The 18079-nt window shown below is 47.2% G+C and overlaps 1 protein-coding gene across 4 annotated transcripts in view; it reads right to left on the bottom strand.

The window, feature by feature from the left end:
- Positions 1 to 18079, bottom strand: part of Epac (Exchange protein directly activated by cAMP) — a 296847-nt gene that overhangs the window by 260077 nt on the left and 18691 nt on the right. For 2 of the 4 annotated variants that reach the window (XM_077657880.1, XM_077657879.1), the window contains exon 2: positions 5670 to 5816. The exons of the other annotated variants lie outside the window; for them this stretch is intronic. In XM_077657880.1, the coding sequence (XP_077514006.1) occupies positions 5670 to 5816 (147 nt within the window). The remainder of the gene's footprint in view (positions 1 to 5669; positions 5817 to 18079) is intronic. 4 annotated transcript variants of the gene reach the window in all.

Genomic DNA, 18079 nt, shown 5'->3' on the forward strand with positions numbered 1-18079 from the left:
TTTTCCCCCGATCCCCCTGATTGGCTGCCGTTACACGTCCCCCACAGCGATCGCTCGCTTCACTTCCTTGACGCATCCAGCTAGAAATTCTCCGCGGTGCAGTTTACTGCTTCAGCGGTTTCTCTATCCCTCTTCTCTTCACGATACTTACCCTTCCTCGAAGCCACGCTGCCGGCTCTATTTATCTTCCCCGTATCCCCGTCCGCTTAGCCTCTCCAACTCTTCCGCCTCTCCTCCAGTCTCCTCCCATCACCCCCTTCCTGGCCCTGGTTGGAAAGGGGCTAGGTAGTCTCATTTCCTGCGCCGTGGCACTAAAATGCCCACACCGAGCAGGCTGCTTCCTGGCGGGCGTCACCTCTTAGCGCAAACGTCGTGCCGCGCGGCGCGCGCTTCACTGTCAGGCGATCGAGACGATCCAGCCTAGATATATACACACATCTACGCTCTCACGTGCCCTCTCCCAGTACACGGCGTCAGCGGGGATGGCTTTATACGTCCGAAGCGTTTCCTTGACGTGATGGCATCGCCGGAGAGGAGCTGGCAGCTCTAGGAAGTGCCTGCCGCGCTGCGTAAAGTGTGTTGTGATGCGGCAGTAGCGCCTTTATGTGTCTGTGTACATGCTTGCGTGTAGACGCAAATACTTAGCTTGCCTCTTTTTTTTCACGATTGTTTTTTTTTTTTGTTCCGTCGGGAGTGGAGCAAATTAGATCCGACGGAAGGCGATCCCTGGGCGAGTTCGCGTGCGATGCCTTGACCTAATTTATCTTGGAAGGCTTCGCGAGTGGCTGCCGCCTGTGTGGAGAAGTTAGGCTGGTAGAAGTTAGTTGCGCCCCTTGAATGGAAACAGATGCCCAGCATTTTCGCTGAGGCATTTTGTGACTCACTGGTTCATCAGCGAGCTTCTTGTTCGGGTATAGCACAACTTAGTGCACAACTGAGTTCTCTTCGTTGCAACGTAATACGGCAAACGCTGCATTGCTTACATATTAACTGGCTCAAACGAACAGAGCGCGGCACTGTGTCAAAAAGTACACGCAGAAAGAGTACGAGCAAAGGCGTAGGTATACACGCGTGCAGGTAAGGCATCAAGAGCATAGCAAAAAGGAATTTCGTTCAGCCGCCTCACCTCTATAGCTTCTAGTAATGCGAGCATTGTCCGTGAAACAGTTGGTTACAAGGATGCCGAACGTTTAACTTCATGCGCGGCATAAAGAGCATTTGCTGCTTTCAGGAGAATGCAACCGCTGCACGGGACTCCACCAATTCAAGTGACGAAACCGATTTGAATGCGTGTGGAGTAGGCTACTTCGGTATTATTGCAAGTCCATAACGTGGTGTGTCGTCGATGACAGATGCCTTTATTTCGAAACTGAGCTCCCTTCTCTCGAAGGCTGTGCCAGATTTTTTGTTGCGCAGTGCGAGCAATTAAAAGGAGAACGGCGCAGTTCTCGACGTCGGAGAGTGACCGGCCAAATGACATCAGCACACCGCAGCCATTCGTGATTGCACAGTTGAACCTCGTTATCAATAAGTTTAAGGGGCCCGGCCATTACTTCTTTATAGCCGTAGCTTCGTTATAGCCCATTTTGACCGAGCCTCCAAGGAGAATCGTCATTCTTTCGTTGTATCCATTATTTCGTTACAACGAAGTTCGACTGTACCAGCGTTGATATAGCGTCGTTTCGATATACCATGCGTAAACAACCCTTGCAAAAATATTATTATACTATATAGTAATAGTGTTTAAACAAAGATGTTCAAAAGAGCACACGCCGTTCTCAGTGCTGTCAGGGATGCGAGCAACAGCAGACTCTTGCGATGGCAGTGGTAATGTTCCACATAGGCGCACATTAGCGCCGCTTCATGTCACCTCAGAGTGGTCGCACTGTGAAAATGTAGACTCTTTATTGAAGGTCGACTTTCTAAGCGACAAGCGTTGCGCTTCGACAGCGTAGCGTTAGCGGCATCCCGTCAGGACACGCGCGATCATTTTACAGTGAACACGGAGCACTGACACCGGCAGGTGTCTTCCTACAGGTGGGTGTCCCATTCTTGAGAAAGACGGGGACTCAAAGATACTAAAAGGTGGCGCGGAGTGTGCGGAACTGTTTGCTTCTTTCTCGTAACATATTGTCGCAACAGAGTGACATTTCGACGTTGCGAGGCAACTAATGAAGAAGCCGCAACCAAAATAAGAAAGACAGGGAAAAGCGTCTCCGAAAGCGGCTGAAACAGTATAGGCGTGGTATGAATGAGACTGAACTGAAGTGGTTTATAGAAGCTTGCCATAATACACTGAACTCTGTTGCCAGAATTTCCACCTCATCGAAACTGGCTGGTTTCTCATGGCTGCTTGAATGTGGAGGATACAGAACATAGCGGCGTTATTAAAATTTTGAAGTCAATATTGTGTTATCTAATGAGATTGTCCACCAAAACTGTTGGCGGCTGCAGCATTTATGGAAATCTTGCTCACGCTGCTCCAGGATATTGTAGGTCATCACATCACGAGGACCGCAGCAGTAATTTTGACAAATACAAAAATTACTATGCCTTTAAAGGTAGTCTTTAAAAATAATAAGCATTATATTTTGAGGGGGTTCTTCTTTTGCTGCAATATGAGATCGACTGATTGTTGTCATGCATTGAATTACTCAAAGGCATTGGCTTAAGGGCTGCTAATGAATACACGATCCGTTCAGACAAAATGCCACACTTTATTTCATCTATCAATGTCTCAATGTCAAAGTTCTTTTTTATTTTCTCTCGTCCCGAAGACACCTTCTTGCTGGGTGAAACAAAGGTACGTAGTATCTCAATACAATACACTGCTCGTTCACATAAAATCCAACAGCATTTGAGACATCCGTACTGATCAATCAGGAATAAAGGAAACACATTTAATGAAAGGTGCGATTAGCATTCAACTCTTCCAGCACGATTTTTTCGATCTCGAGCTTGTCTCAACACCGGAGCTAACGGGAACCGAAATTTACCAACCGCCTTCATCACATCCATCCCTTTCCTCACGTGACATATCCCGCACGCTTAATGCTGGGCACCTCTCCAGCGGCTGCGTCGAGTTAGACGTCGTTGTCGTAATTATATCGTTGTGTTTTCCTGTTTTTGTTTATTTCGCAAGGCAGTTACTTCCGCTCATGGCACACTTGACAGGCCAGGCTGCCAATGCAGCGGAACCCCGCATCGTGTACTACATAAGACTTCGCGCGAGTGTATGTGACGCCGGGAGGTATCTAAGGAACAGCCGTTTCGAGACCTCCACAAGTACAGACGTGTCACACGCAAAGGGCGTGAGTTTTAAAGAGTCGGCGGAAAGAGCATGCCACGTTTCGAGCGTGAATTTCAGTTCCCTACACCGTCTGCGGGTCTCATAGCTTGGATGTTCACAACAACGGGATCTAACGACTTACCCGCCGCGGTGGCTCAGTGGTTAGGGCGCTCGACTACTGATCCGGAGTTCCCGGGTTCGAACCCGACCGCGGCGGCTGCGTTTTTATGGAGGAAAAACGCTAAGGCGCCCGTGTGCTGTGCGATGTCAGTGCACGTTAAAGATCCCCAGGTGGTCGAAATTTTACCGGAGACCTCCACTACGGCACGTCTTCTTCCTTTCGTCTTTCACTCCCTCCTTTATCCCTTCCCTTACGGCGCGGTTCAGGTGTCCAACGATATATAAGACAGATACTGCGCCATTTCCCTTTCCCCCAAAAAACAATTATTGTTATTATTATTATTATTATTTATTATTAACGACTGGGCCTGTTCTTTTAAGATGGTCAGAAAGCGTTGTGGGACCATTTAAAAAACAGCCTCCTAGGCAAGAAATTAAAAAAAAAAAACTCGGTGAAACTTGTGGGAGTCAAGAACACTGCGGCCGAATGTCTTTTGTCTGTAGCGATAACGAAATGCAGGGGGGCGTCACTTCAGAGCCGTGGCTAATCTCCGCGATTGTTTCAGCCGGGAGCAAAAGATGAATGAACGGCTCTCCTGACGTCCCTCGTTCCTTCCGACTCCATGAATACAAAAGCCGTCGCAGTGAGATGACGCAAGACAAACGGAATAATATTCGCGACAGCCACATGCGGAAGCTCCAACGTACGAGCTGAAACTCAATTTGTCGCAGGTTAACGACGCGCGCGCGTGCGGGGAGGCGTGAATGAAACACGATAGCATTAATCACGAGGCACTATGCGTCCGTGTGCCACCCTTTGTTCAGCGCAACCCAAGACTGCGTCACTACTACGCCGCAGTGACGTCAGCACCCCGCTGCGCGCTCCTCGGCCGCGACGTAGTCTGAAATCAATCGGTTACCCTCCGGCGATCATGCGAGAACGACGGCTGCGAAGGAGTGTCGCTTCTGCAGCTCGTCGGTGGGCGCGCTTGGAACCCTCCCCCTCCCCCACCCTTTGGCGTTGACGCGTCCAACGTGGTTGCTTCCTTCACTTTTTCTTTTTTATATTTCCTTTGGCTGCGTTCTCCCGCTAGGATGTCGGCTCGCTATATACAGCGCCCACTCTGCTTGGCTCGCACTGTACTCAGATCCTTTCATGGTGTGTGCCTCGTCAACTGTCCGCAGTGGAAAACAGCTGCCGCAGGGATAAAATACGTACTTTGGGACTTCACTTATTTCGTTTATTGTAACTACGGACCTGTTTTATGCGTTTTGCCTTTCCTGTCGTATCGAACGCACGTTTTTTTTTCTTTTTTCTCACAGCTCGTAATTCAGGCCTGCTTTATCTTTCCGGTATTGAGCTGTCGTCAAATGCCGACATTATGCTGCTAAAATGAAGAACAGGTTCCGCTCAGAGAAAAAGACAATTCGCCCTTCACAACAGGACCTCTCGACCCAAGTTGGCTTCACATAGCGTGTGAGTCCGAGTTCATTCTTCAGAGGTCTTAAATTTGCCAGCGCCTTGCTGCCGAGAATCCTTGGCATTTTTGAAAACTTGGTCACTACTAATTATTCAGAATGCGGTGTGGAAAATTGATGAGGATGGCTAAGAGTTTAGATGCAAAAGGAAAATATACTACCGCGATCCTCCGCTCTGGTACGCAGTAAATAGCGTGAAACGCGTCAGCAGCGGATGAAAAGCTATTCACAACAATTCCGAGCAAAGCTTCAAGCACCACGGCTAAATTATATTCCATGTTCTTTGAATCTCTCACCTGCGTGGCAGAAAGATCGCGTTTAACGGTCCCATGGCATAGCTGTGAGAGATCGTTTAAGCATAGTTGCGCTCTTATAGCCAAACACCGAAGCCGAGCGTTACCCGAGGATGTCACCAGTTTTACATAAATACACTTCACCTTTTAAATCAAACACTCTGGAATCGACCTAAACTGAACGGTTCCCCTGACACACAAGACAGCCAGCTTACAACTGAAGCTAACGAAAGGCGCGCTGATCACAGTTCCCGGCATCCCAGAATAAAACGAGCCGTCAGGGTGAGCGCCTTGTTCAATACCTCTCCGCAGGCGGCAGCGTGGACGCCGCCGCGTAAGGCTGAAGAACACCTCGTCGCCGTTACTACAACGAGATTCAAGGTCAAGGCCAGCGGGAGGGGATTCATGCTGGATGCCAGGAGAACGCCCGAGAGAGGGCGCCCTGAAAGAAAGAACATTCAGAAGAGGGGGAGCGAGAGAGGACTCACCTCCCAGATGGATCGAAAGTCCCTCTGCTCGATCCGCAGCAGCTCGCAGTACTCGTTGGTGACCACAGTGGCACTGTGGGGGCTGTTGTCGAGCACGGACTCGCCGAACGCAGTGCCGATGCCCAGCGTGCACAGTGTCACGGAGTCCTGCACGACACCACGCGAACGCCGTTCAGAAGCAGCGACGGAACAGTGCGGCGCCGCGAAGGATTCTCCACCACCAGCATCGCCCGCTGCCCCCCAGGAGCCCGCGTCGAAGGCAGAGCGCGCGAGTGTTACAACACGTTGAGGGGCAGCAGGCGCGCGCGCGCCGCTCTTGCCTCGGCGGCGCTAGGCGGCCTCCCCTCCTCGCGCGGGAAGATTCCTCCTCGCCATCCGAGCGCTTCGGGGCGGCGCAGGCGCTGCTCCCTCCTCGCCCCCGCTCCCTTGCTCCTTCGCCGGAACGGAACACGAGGGAGGCTTCCTCCCTACTCCCTCTACACTTCCTCCTCCTTCGACTCCCCAAAAGAAGCGGGCGACCCGAGGGATGGAGCGACGCTAGCGCCCTCGTCCCCGACTAGCGGCACTCAAGAGAAGCGCGCTCCAAAACATGGGCAGCAGTAACGCGGCCCAGCAGCGAAGTGGCAGCTGCCTTTAAACAATGAAGAGGGAAACAGGAAGCACGTTTTGTATCAAGAATGACAAACGTAAAATGTACGCTGGCGCCGTTTCAGGCAATCTGTTGATGGAAAAAGTTTTTTACTGCCGCTACTTTGAGAGGCTTTTTTTTTTTTTGTGAACGGCTTGCAGAAGTAGACATGAGGGAACGATCAATCGAAAGGTCAAAGTTGGCGTGATCTCGACGGGCCGCTCTCCAGAGCGTAAATTAAAGTGCAGAGGGGTCAGTTGCGGCCACTTGGCTTGTTTGTTCTATGTGTTATTGTCTTCCGGAGTGCAATAGAATAGACGCTTGCGTTAGCGGAAGAGCTCACAAAGGCAGTTAACTTGAAGGCCCGGTAGAAGAAAAGGTTAAACCTTTATCTCACCGCTGTTCAAGCACACCATTGCACCTGTACGAGCAGCGAGAAGAATAAGTTAGGAGGGAATGCGCGAAGGGCATGTGTTTTGTTGGAACACTCATTCCTTTTTTTTCCTTGATTATCTTGATATCTTTAAATGCACTTGACCTCCCGCTTTGTGATTAACTTAGTTCTGTAAAGCCCTACGTACGCTAGTCGCAATGTACGTTTTGAGCAGAGAAACTGTCGTGAACTTCTTGATTTTTGCGTACATATGTAAAAATCGGTGAATGAGTTATTGGGGTCTTACGTGCCAAAGCAATGGCGTCAGTTTTGAAGCACGCCGCAGCTAATGGCTCCGGATTAACTCTGACTGCTTTAACGTGCACCTAAATCTACGTGCAAGTGAGCTTATAAAAGTTGTTGGCTGCGAACTTCTCGAGTGATGACGAAAACAGAACAAAGAAATGAAAACAAATACTGCGAACCTGGCATCTCCAGACTGGATACCCTTAAACACGGCTAGCATGGCATGATGGCCATTACCGAGGTTATCCACAGCTATGAAAGCATATTTTCCATGAATAAGGAAAATATAAAATTCGCTGGTGCACCAGAAGCGATGTCACTTCCACTCTGGCGACGTCACTTCCTCCCAGCAAATGGGCGATTTTATGAGAGAGGAAGCATTTTGGCCGCACGGGGCTTCAGTGCTACGGTATCACAATTGAAAGGAATAGGACTCGTCCGGTACACGGTGCTGCCGTCTCCTACACTCTCGACCCTGCCATTATGACCAAGGACAAACGGGATAACATTGTCAATGGACAGAGGGTGAGCGCAGTTTTCCGATTACGACCGCTTACACTACACGGAGTTGCATATGCCGCTGTCACATTGAAAATTAAAGTGCTATTTCTTTAGTTTTCTGCCGAATTTCAGGCAACTGCGGCACGTCAAGTTTCGATGCGCATGGGTTTAAAAATCTGTTGATATTCAGATTGCCAATCACAAGCTTCTCCACAAAGAAAAGCAAATTACCCGACGGACCCTTTGAAAAGTATAAAGCCATGACTTATTCAGTGTATGCGAGAGCACCTTTTTACGCTGCCTGGCCAAAAATTCGTCGCCTGGAATTTTGTTTGCTACGTTTTGTACTGGCTTTCTTCGTCGCCTCATATTGCAGTTCAATTAGGAAATCCAGTGAACGGAATGCAGACGCAGTTGGCTGCTGGTGCACCACCTCCTTCTACTTAGGACATAACAGCGAAAATTCACGAAAAATTCGAGGGTTGTAGCATTATAGCTTAACCTCACAATGTTGCAGTCCCAGCGTAATTCTTGCAGTTACTTAAATGCTCGTTAAAATGCTGAAGGTAAGCCGACTTCTGTGCGCATTTTTTTTAAATGACGAAAAGATTGTAACAGATCATTACCCAAGAAAAACGTATTGATACGACTTGCCGTGCTAGGCAAGAGGAGAAACAAAGCTCTCCCAAAGCTCGTCCCTCATCCACGTGACCGCTAGACAGCCTTAGGTGCAAATGTTCCACGAATGTCTAACGTCGAAAAGACTTTAAGTAGGGCCAACGTTTAGCGCAATATTAGTATTTAAATTCTCTGCTAAGCTGATGTGCCTAAATCTGAGCTGTGGATTTTTTAGAGATCAGGACACATGGCCGCTCTTTAGTAAAACTACCCTTAGTCAATAAAGCGTATATCGCGATACGACACATCTCACAGAAGCAAACGGTGCTGCTGCAAAAAGTAGAAATTTTTAGCACAGCGGAGGCGTACGTATACGGCAGACGTATACTTGTGCGTAGGATGTCGTCTGGCAAACTGGTACACGTTTACGCTAGTTCGTCTCCGTTATGGCAAAAGTTTCTATCTACGATGTGCAAGCAGGGTTCGTTTCCGCTGATAAGAATACGGTATTCGCATCACCTGCTCGATAAGTGAAGCGAGGCTAGCAAGCGCCAAATACACTTCCGTTTATGGTATATAAACTGCAAGAAGAATCTCATACGGCACCTTTGACGTACGCGGCACACGCGCCGTGCATTAGCATCGCCTGCCCCTCCCCCTCTTTTTCTCTCCTTCCTCGTATAGATATGACTCTCACTTATATTTCAGTTGAAATACGCCCAGGTCCATATTTTATTCTATTTTTAAATTGCATAGTCCGCTGAATAAAAGAAGAGGAACGGAACGGAACGGAAGAAGAAAAACGGAAAGAGTAAACCAATGCGAGGCAAGACTGATCGCACGGGTGCTGTCTGCTTTAAATTCGGAAAGATACTCCTCAATGAAAAGACATGAAAGTTGAGCGCAGTCATAAGCGTGGTGAGACGGGCGGTAGTTTTATTTTTGAAGGCTTTGCATTTTGGACGATTAAGAGTGTTATTAATGCTCCAAGCAGTACAGTTTTAAATGCTAAGCGAAACTTTGAGAAGAGGCGCTAAGTATAGACCACATCTTTGGGAGATAGCAAACAGGCGAGCAGTTTATATAATTTCCCGAAATTTCTCATTTTTGATTAAACTAATCATAACCGCGGACGCATGAAAAGAAGCAGAAAAGAATAGGTGAAATGATTTTTAGCAATAAGCAGACAGGGGAGGAGAAGGAGCAAAAATTTTCATTTAACCAATGGTAGATTGATATTTAGCCGCCATCCTTTTTTTTTTTTCGAGCGGCGTCCTTAGACCAGGACTCCGTTGGCTGCCGCTATCCTGCGCGCCCGCTCCAAAAGCCGTTGCTGGTTTTGAGGGTGTGGGGTGGGCTTGGGTGGCTGCTGCCCAGGTGGGTCTGTGCATTCCCGCAGAGAGTGGAAGAGTGTGGGTATAGGGAGGCTGCATGTCGGGCAGCATCCAGAATAATGCGTGTGGAAGAAGAGCTGCTAGTAGTAGATGCTTGGGAAAGAGTGCGAAGAGACGGAAGTGTGCTTCTGTGGTGACAGTAGTTTTTGAGGTTTTACGAGTGGTGGTGGTGTTACCAAGTTCTCTTCGTCTGTATACCCCCATCCCATCCAGATGTCCAGGCCTCTACCCCTGTTGCCCGAAGGGTCAGGTTTCGGGCGAGCGCGTGGACGCACTTGTTGCCAGAAAGGGAAGCGTGGCCTGGTGTCCAGGCGATAGGAATGAGGGGAAGTCTACCCGTGGAAGACTGCTTTGGGATATGTCGCACCTAATTTGATTAACAGGTCAGAGGCGTACGACAAATTTCTGCAGTTTTGGTACTTGATTTCTTTATTTTTGCTCTCAGGGTACAATTGTACATTTATACCGAGAGGAGCTGCCGGGAGAACAGAGACAAAGGTCATGAAATAAAGCACGAACACAAAATGTACTTTTTTGTTTAACCCCCCGCGGTGGCCCAGTGGTTATGGTGCTCGGCTACTGACCCCGAAAGACGCGGGTTCAATCCAGGCCGCGGGGGTCGAATTTCGATGGATGAGAAATTCTTGAGTCCCGTGTACTGTGCGTTGTGGATGCACGTTAAGAACCCCAGGTGGTCTCAATTTCCGGAGCCCTTCACTACGGCGTTCCTCATAGCCTGAGTCGCTTTGGGACGTTGAACCCTCATAAACCAAACCACTTTGTTGCTTTCCACCAGAGTTTTATTTCAAGTGCACCCCGCTTAGTTCTGGAGGTTGTCATAAGTTTTAACGCGACAACGTTAAAGTCCCCGTTACCCAGAAAATCCGGCATCGACATCGGCGTTTTCGGCGTTGTGAGCACAAAATCACAAGCTTGACTAGCAGATGGCGTCCAGAGAGCTACCTAGGAGGAAGGTGGGCGACCAACGTGAAGTGACCTTGCGGCGTCATCACAATCTCCCCACGGATAGTAAGCAAACTGCCCACCATGGCAGGTGGCAGTTAAATCAATGTTTGGTCGCTCGGGAAGAGCTGCCTGTGTCTCGCAAGCCCCACCGGTGGCAGTACCTGCCATCGCAGTGCAGTGTCGCATCGATTAACCATTTTCGCATCGATTAGCACATTAAGGACTAATATTTCCTCAGCCATATCTAAAATCGTCATCATCGCTCATATCGTGGGAAGTGACCTTGGTTAGACTTAAACGTCGCATAACTGCCAAAGGGCGACAAGCGCTGCAGAGAGCGCGAGGCGATTAAGTCATGCGTTTCATTAATGGACTTGGCGGCTTGTTGTGAGCACGGCCTATCCCTTGTACTTTGGTTATGTGTTCCTGAATGAAAACCCCTGGCCCTTGCTGCTACCATAAAGTGCACTGAACGCCTGTTCCTCAAAGTTTCGGTGGGGTACTTTGAAAAAATTCGGTTACCTGTAAAGTCACCGTGCTACTAGTTTTCCGCTTAGTGGTGGCGTAAAGAAGTTGAGGCCACGCTGCTTGAAAACTGACCAACTGCGGGCGGACTTTGCTACATTAGAATGTTTCTCAGGCCATGTGATGTTGGTTTAAATACAACACTTTAGAGCAGGTGAGTACGGCTTTCACTTCACAAGTTTGATTTCAAGCTACCGGCTAGCAAAATAGATATCAGCTTTTGTTCCCTTTCTGCATCCAGGATAAGTTTGTCCCCTATTGCACAGTCCTGGAAGTAATGTTGCCGGAAGGAAGAAATAAGCGGTACTTTTATGACAGAAACAGGAGAAAGACACTGGAAGGGGAGCTCTACATGGGGAAGGGTGGATAAGTTAGCCAGGTATGTGGCCTGATATTTGGCAGAGATGAGGCATAGGAAAAGGGAGGCAGCAATGATATTATGTGGGGACGTCACAGTACAATGTTCTGTACACAGAGTGCCCGAGGAATGCACGTGGAAATTGCATCCATGCATCCTCCACAAATGCATCAAAGGCGAGCTCAGCTACTGAGCACAACAAAGTTGTCTGCTGGGCTAGTTGATAAAGCATTTCCAATTTTGGCGTGTCTTATTCAAGCTCGCGTGTTTCATGTAAGCCACGGCGAAAACAAACAAACAAAAACAAACAAACGGTTGTGTTATGAATTCTGGTTCAATTAAACAATCTTTCATGACCAAGATTAATCCCGAGAATTCTACTACCACGTACCGACTTCTCTATATTCGTGCTTATACAAGCAAAAAACCGCTCACCACCGTGAAAGCTATTAAGGACCATTTGCTTGGCTCTGGGCTTCATGGAAGAAGAACCCAAGGAGAGCCTGTCAAGTTTACTGAAGCGACAAGCCTGCCAAAAGGCAGAACAACACATGATGACGAGAGTCTCCTGAGCGGTATCATCCGGGTTTTTCCGAGCCTATAACAGATTCTCTCAAAGCATCGCACAATAACTGTTGGTAATCGTTCAACGGCCTAATGAGCAACGGAGCTGAGGCTCCCCTGTATGCTAATTCCATCATCATCATCATCATCATCATCATCATCATCATCATCATCATCATCATCAGCCTGACTACGCCCACTGCAGGGCAAAGGCCTCTCCCATGTCTCTCCAATTAACCCTGTCATGTGCCACTTGCGGCTACCCTATGCCCGCCAACTTCTTAATCTCGTCCGCCCAGCTAACTTTCTGCCGCCCCTTGCTACGCTTGCCTTCTTTTGGAGTCCAGTCCGTTAATCTTAAGAACAATTCACTACCTTGCCTTCGCCTTACATGCCCTCCCCAAGCCCATTTACTAATCTTCATTTCGACTGCGATGTCATTAATCCGTGCTTGATCCCTCATCCCCTCTGCCCTCTTCTGGTCTCTTAACGTTACATCTATAATTTTTCTTTTCATGGCTCGCTGCGTTGTCCTTAACTAAAGCTGAACCTTTTCCGTTAGCCTCCACGTTTCTGCCCCATAGGTGAGTACCGGTCAGATTCAGCTGTTATATGCTTTTCTGTCGAGGGATACTGGCAAACTGCCATTCATGATCTGAGAGAACCTGCCATATGCTCTCCATCCCGCTCTTATTCTTCCACTCATTTTTCTCTCATGATTCGGATCTGCAGAAACTACCTGCCCTAAGTAGACGTATTATCTTACCACTTCCGGCACCTCGCTACAAAACGTAAACTGCTGTTCCTTTCCGAGACTGTTGAGCATTACTTTGCTTTTGTGCATATCAATTTTTAGGCCCACAGTACTGCTCTGCCTGTCTAATTCTTTGATCATGCGTTGCAGTTAGTCTCTTGATTGACTCAGCAAGGCAATGCCATCAGCGAATCGCAGATTATTTAAGTATTCTCCATTAACTCTACTCCCAAACTGTTCCCAATTTAGGCCTCGGAATACCTCCTGTAAACAGGCGTGAATAGCATTAGCGATATAGCGTCCCCCTGTCCGACTCCCTTTCTTATTGGAATTTTATTGCTGACTTTGTGGAGGAATGTGGTAGCTGTGCACCCGCTATAGATATCTTTTAGCGCTTTAGCACAAGGCTCTTCAACACCCTGATTCCGCAATGATTGCATGACTGCTGAGGTTTCAACTGAGTCAAACGCTTTCTCGCAATCTGCAAAGGCTATATATAGCGGCTGGTTGTACTCTGCGCATTTCTCTATTACCTGACTGATTGTGTGAATATTGTGTCAGGAAACTAGGCATGGACGTATTCGTTAAGAGACGAAGAAGGCACTGTCATTATCAATATGGATAAGGTAGTTAAAGCAGCCGAAGAGTTCTACACAAATCTATACAGCAGCCAAGGAAATCAGGATGCTAATGAAAGAGGCAGTAGCACACAGCACTGGGACATACTGCCAGTAACGAAAGAGGAAGCAAAGGGAGTCTTAGGAGCAATGAAAAGGGGGAAAGCAGCTGGTGAGGATCTGGTAACAGCAGATATCTTGAAGGGCGGAGGGGAGATTGTGCTAGAAAAACCAGCCACCCTGTATACGCAATGGCTTATGACCTCTAGCGTACTAGAAGGTTGGAAGAACGCCGACATCACCTTTTATCCTTAAGAAACATGTCAAGGACTTGAAAAGTTACAAACTGATGAGCTTAGTGTCCGTTGCCTATCAGGTATTTACTAAGATATACTCGTCAATAGAGTCAGGACAACCTTAGACTTCGATAACCATATGATCAGGCAGGCTTTCGTAAACGGTGCTCGACAATAGACCATATTCACACAATCGGTGGTGATTACACCTGAGGTTTATTTAAGATATGAAAGCGGGCAGCTAATTCAACAATATTCGAATGCCTCACGCTCGTTAATCAGAAGGAAGGAAACAGGTTAGCCCACTCGCTGCGGAGGCATTACGAAATGGAAATATAAACGGCTCTCAGTCGGTAAAAACAGAAACGAAGGCGCATTACAGAAATGTTCGCATTCCGTCCGAACATTTCCGATCGGAAAAACGTCGACTGTTTAATTTTTCTTGTTCCCTTTTCATATAGCTGCTTTAGTTAGTCACGCATGATGGCTATTTGATGACGATGTTGCTGCAGTCTTTTTCTGAACGCTTTATCAAGTGCTAGCTGTAATTTCTGCAACCGCCTCCTACACCCCCCCCCCCCCCCCCCCCCCCCCCCTCCTGAAGAAAAGGAAAAGAAGCTATTTCGCACCGCACTCTACGAGCTGTCTTGTTAGCTAGCTCAGTTAGGACCGGAAATGGCATAGTGTGGCAGTCATTTCTGGGTTATATGATTTGAAAGTCGGTAGTTTTTTATTCGAACATGCAGGGTAACGAGACAGCTCTCTTTTAGGACGGTTCGATGCAGTCGGCTCTAGTGATGTGTTTTGAGATAATAACTATAGTAATCTTGATAATAATTCTAATGATGTGCAAAAAATAATGCTTGCCGGCCAAAGTCTAAAAAGGCTTGCGCGACCACTCAATGCTAAAAACCTGCCGGTATGTTCGTTAAGCTGTTTAAAATGGGAAAAAAGTCCTTACTCCAAATTGTTTATATGAATCACAACAGCATATAAACACATTCTTAGAACATTACCAAGTAACAGTTAAAAAGATGCCGTCCGGGTACATATTACTAGGAAAGCAAAACAAACCTTAAGTTCTTGACAGTCGATTTAATGCACTCAATGATGTACCCGCGAACACTTCGTCTGGAAGTCCATTGAACAATTAACCAACGTAAGAAAAGCGGTTTCCTCGTCACAATTATGGTATTGAATTTGGAAACGACAAACCCCCGATTGCTACGCAGACCATGGGGACCCGTATAAATCGTCTTAAACTCCAAGTTCATGGAAATTTATACACGTAAACGGGGGTGGGGTTCCGTACGATTATGGCCCTGCGTCGTCAAATCCTGTGGGAGAATAGAGTTGCAGTCAGGCATGCAGACGTGAATAAGCACTCCAAGCGCGAAAACCTCGCTGGGAGCCTCACATACATTCGGTAGCTAAGCTGAATACCCCCGTGGTTGAGCACGTTTCATGGCTAGGCAGTACTGAAAAAGTATTAGTGTTGACCAGTCAACACAAGCAGGTTGGCACAACTCTTTTTCAGGCGAATTCCTTTCTTGCCTCAGCAATGTGCGCAAAACTTGTCTGCAGGAAACGTGTACAAGAAGTGTCCGCTCCACCTATGAATCAACCAAATGTCATCCAAGGTCATCAAAAGTCATCAATACTTGGCACAATCAATTGATCATTAACTATTGTCAGATAATCACAATGATAGAATTGCAATTAAGGAAGTAATTAACAATAACTAATCAATAAACTAACAATAATAAAGACATTTTATCAATTATTATCATTATGATACCACAGTAATCTCATTATAATTACCTGTAATAATCAATTATCGTTAATTATTAGGACCACTAATTAATTAATTTGCATCATTATATGACGAACACACAAGATATAACGAAGGTGTAATACGTCGTTACTAATTTCGTAACCAAACAAACTAATTCGAGAAGTGAGGCGATCCTGTTTAGCTAGAGAGCACAACAGGACGACACAAAGACTTTCGCCTTGATGCACGTAAGGTAACTAAAGTGCTCCCTAAATTTTTTTTTCTAGGCACACTCTATTCTGTCATGTGATTCGTGGGGCATAAAATTTTTCCGGCCTTTGTGTGGCGCCCTCATGGGAGCCGAAACGTCTAAACAACTTGTTCCTTCTTCTAGAGTCTGGTGGTCCTGGCCTTGTGCCCGTGCTTATTGACAAGCTCGCTTCACGGTTCTTTTTTTTTTTCCACATGGCAAACCACCCATTACCGCTAGCTCTTCTTAATAAGCAACATAGTTGCCATTTACCTAATCTGTTTGCGCCGACTAGACATGGCCTCGAGGGGGCTTTGCGCAGTTTTCTGACGAAGGTTGCTGATACATTTCCTCACAATACTTGTTCGGCCTCTCAAGAAGGCAGAGATAACAAAGGTTCTGATCGAGTCTATTTCCTGTATCCATTTAACAGCAGCCTTACTTTAGATTTAGTGACACTAGCGTAGTAAAGCGATTTCAGCGTATGTGCATTCAATCTACCGCAGAAATCGTTTTTAAACTTAACACCTCGACCTTGCTCGCCGAGGCCTGGCTTCGCGCCAAGGGGACGCTTACGACACGGTCAGTGGATTGCCACCTGTGTGAGCAACCAGAGACCATTGATAATTGCCTTGCGTTAAATCGTGATGCTGCGTTGTTCTGGGACATACTTCAACGGGCTCATAAATTTGAAAGAACATTAAGATCTCCCCTTACACGATAAGGCTTCTGACTGTAATAAAAGACTTCAGGATGTCATGTGATCTTTTTGCACTAATGGCACTGTTTAGCATATCGGAGAGCCGTATGATGGATCGCCATGAAGAACGACCGCGTTCAACGAAGTCTCTGTGCAGAGAATAGTGCACTTTGCTGGGGGGGAGGGGGGGGGGGGGGGGGCGTACTGTGCGATGCGCAGGATCAACTTCCCGACAGGTTGACACTTCTGGATGAATGTGTATACATCCTGGAATTTTTATGTGAGAGTGGACTGAGGTGTAGGATGGTATGAAAATGTATGACGCATGACGGGAATGCGACCCGGGTTGTTAAGCATCAGGCAGGCCAGCAAGGTTGTTTTTCCGTGCAGTAAAAAAAAAGCGGCTGTAGTGCATAACATAATGATCAATGGTCCCTGGCGTTTTGCACAGGCGGTAACTCACCGTTCATCGAACAAACAGCTCATCGCGAAGCCATGCCTAGACAGGCAGCGTCGATATGTACAGTTTGAAAAAGAACGCTTTTGCCGCAGATTGAAACCACATCCGCTTAACACGTCATAAAGTACTGGTGTCAAGAAGCTCCAGGTAAGGCTGCCGATACAACGGTATAGAGAACAACAACTCATTAGGAACCTGTCTTGTGCCTTCGGATTCCGTGTCTTGGTGCTATGTTTTTCTGGGGTATATATTACAAGGAACACTTAAGGAGGACATTGAAATAAATCCGTACAGTATGATTTTTCCCGTTGAGAAAAACTATGCTGTTCCTTGTAATCTCTGTGTTGATGGGACTATTCAGTCTGTGGATGAACCGTATGATGGACCGACATGTCGAATCACCACGATCGTCGAAGTTTGTGTTCAGAGAGCAGTGCGCTGTGGAGCGGGGTGTCAACACACCACCGGATTAAGCTCTTAGCTGGCTACGCTATTCTGATGCATATGGACGTGCCTCCCGAAATTTTGATGTTTGTGATGATGGCGAAGTGCAGTAGAATGGCGGGCTCGTTATATGCAGCCCAGTGAACTTAGGCACGAGTATGTTACAGTTTTTTTCTTTTTTCGGCGGTTTTCTGAAGAGTAAGATAATTGGCCGTGACCTAGTGGGTAGAATACTTGGTTGGTAGTTAAGAGGTCCTAAGCAGGGTATGTTACTGGGCTAGTTGGTAGTTGTCGAACATCATAGTATGTGTGTGTATACGCGTGTGTACAGCGCAATTGTGTGTGTCTTCTATGTGTCCTTGTCTGCCAGCGCTGCGATTCCATGACGAGGACCTAAGTTTGAACTGTGAAGACAGCGTGTGTTTTTTCTACTTGTTTCCGGTCATTTTTATTAATGAATGCCTGCTCATTTATAGTCATGGAGGTTTTTTATTCCAGCCCATGCTTTCTTCTCCGAACAACCGGTCCCAAAATGGCGCCTACCAATGTCCACTGCCACACTGGTTCTTTAATCAGGCACGCCAATGGGACACTTGGTCCTGAGTTAGTGGGTTTTGCAATAAGGGATATCAGCCTATATTCTAACCACTTGGTAATGTCAGGACAAGTAGTTTTGTAATAGCGTATTGAACCTATATCTGAAGCCCAATAGATGAAGTTGTGTTCAAAATAAGCGTAAATGCTTGGGAAAGTTGGTCAGACATGCTCTGCAACGACTGGCGAAGCGAGGAGCGACACGTACGTGAATAGGGCACATAAATTTGGGCTTTTGTTTGCCCCATTCATGTACTGTCTTAACCACAAGTAACCAATGAATGAGTT

This window comes from Amblyomma americanum, chromosome 3, assembly GCF_052857255.1.
Source record: "Amblyomma americanum isolate KBUSLIRL-KWMA chromosome 3, ASM5285725v1, whole genome shotgun sequence".
NCBI lineage: Eukaryota > Metazoa > Arthropoda > Arachnida > Ixodida > Ixodidae > Amblyomma > Amblyomma americanum.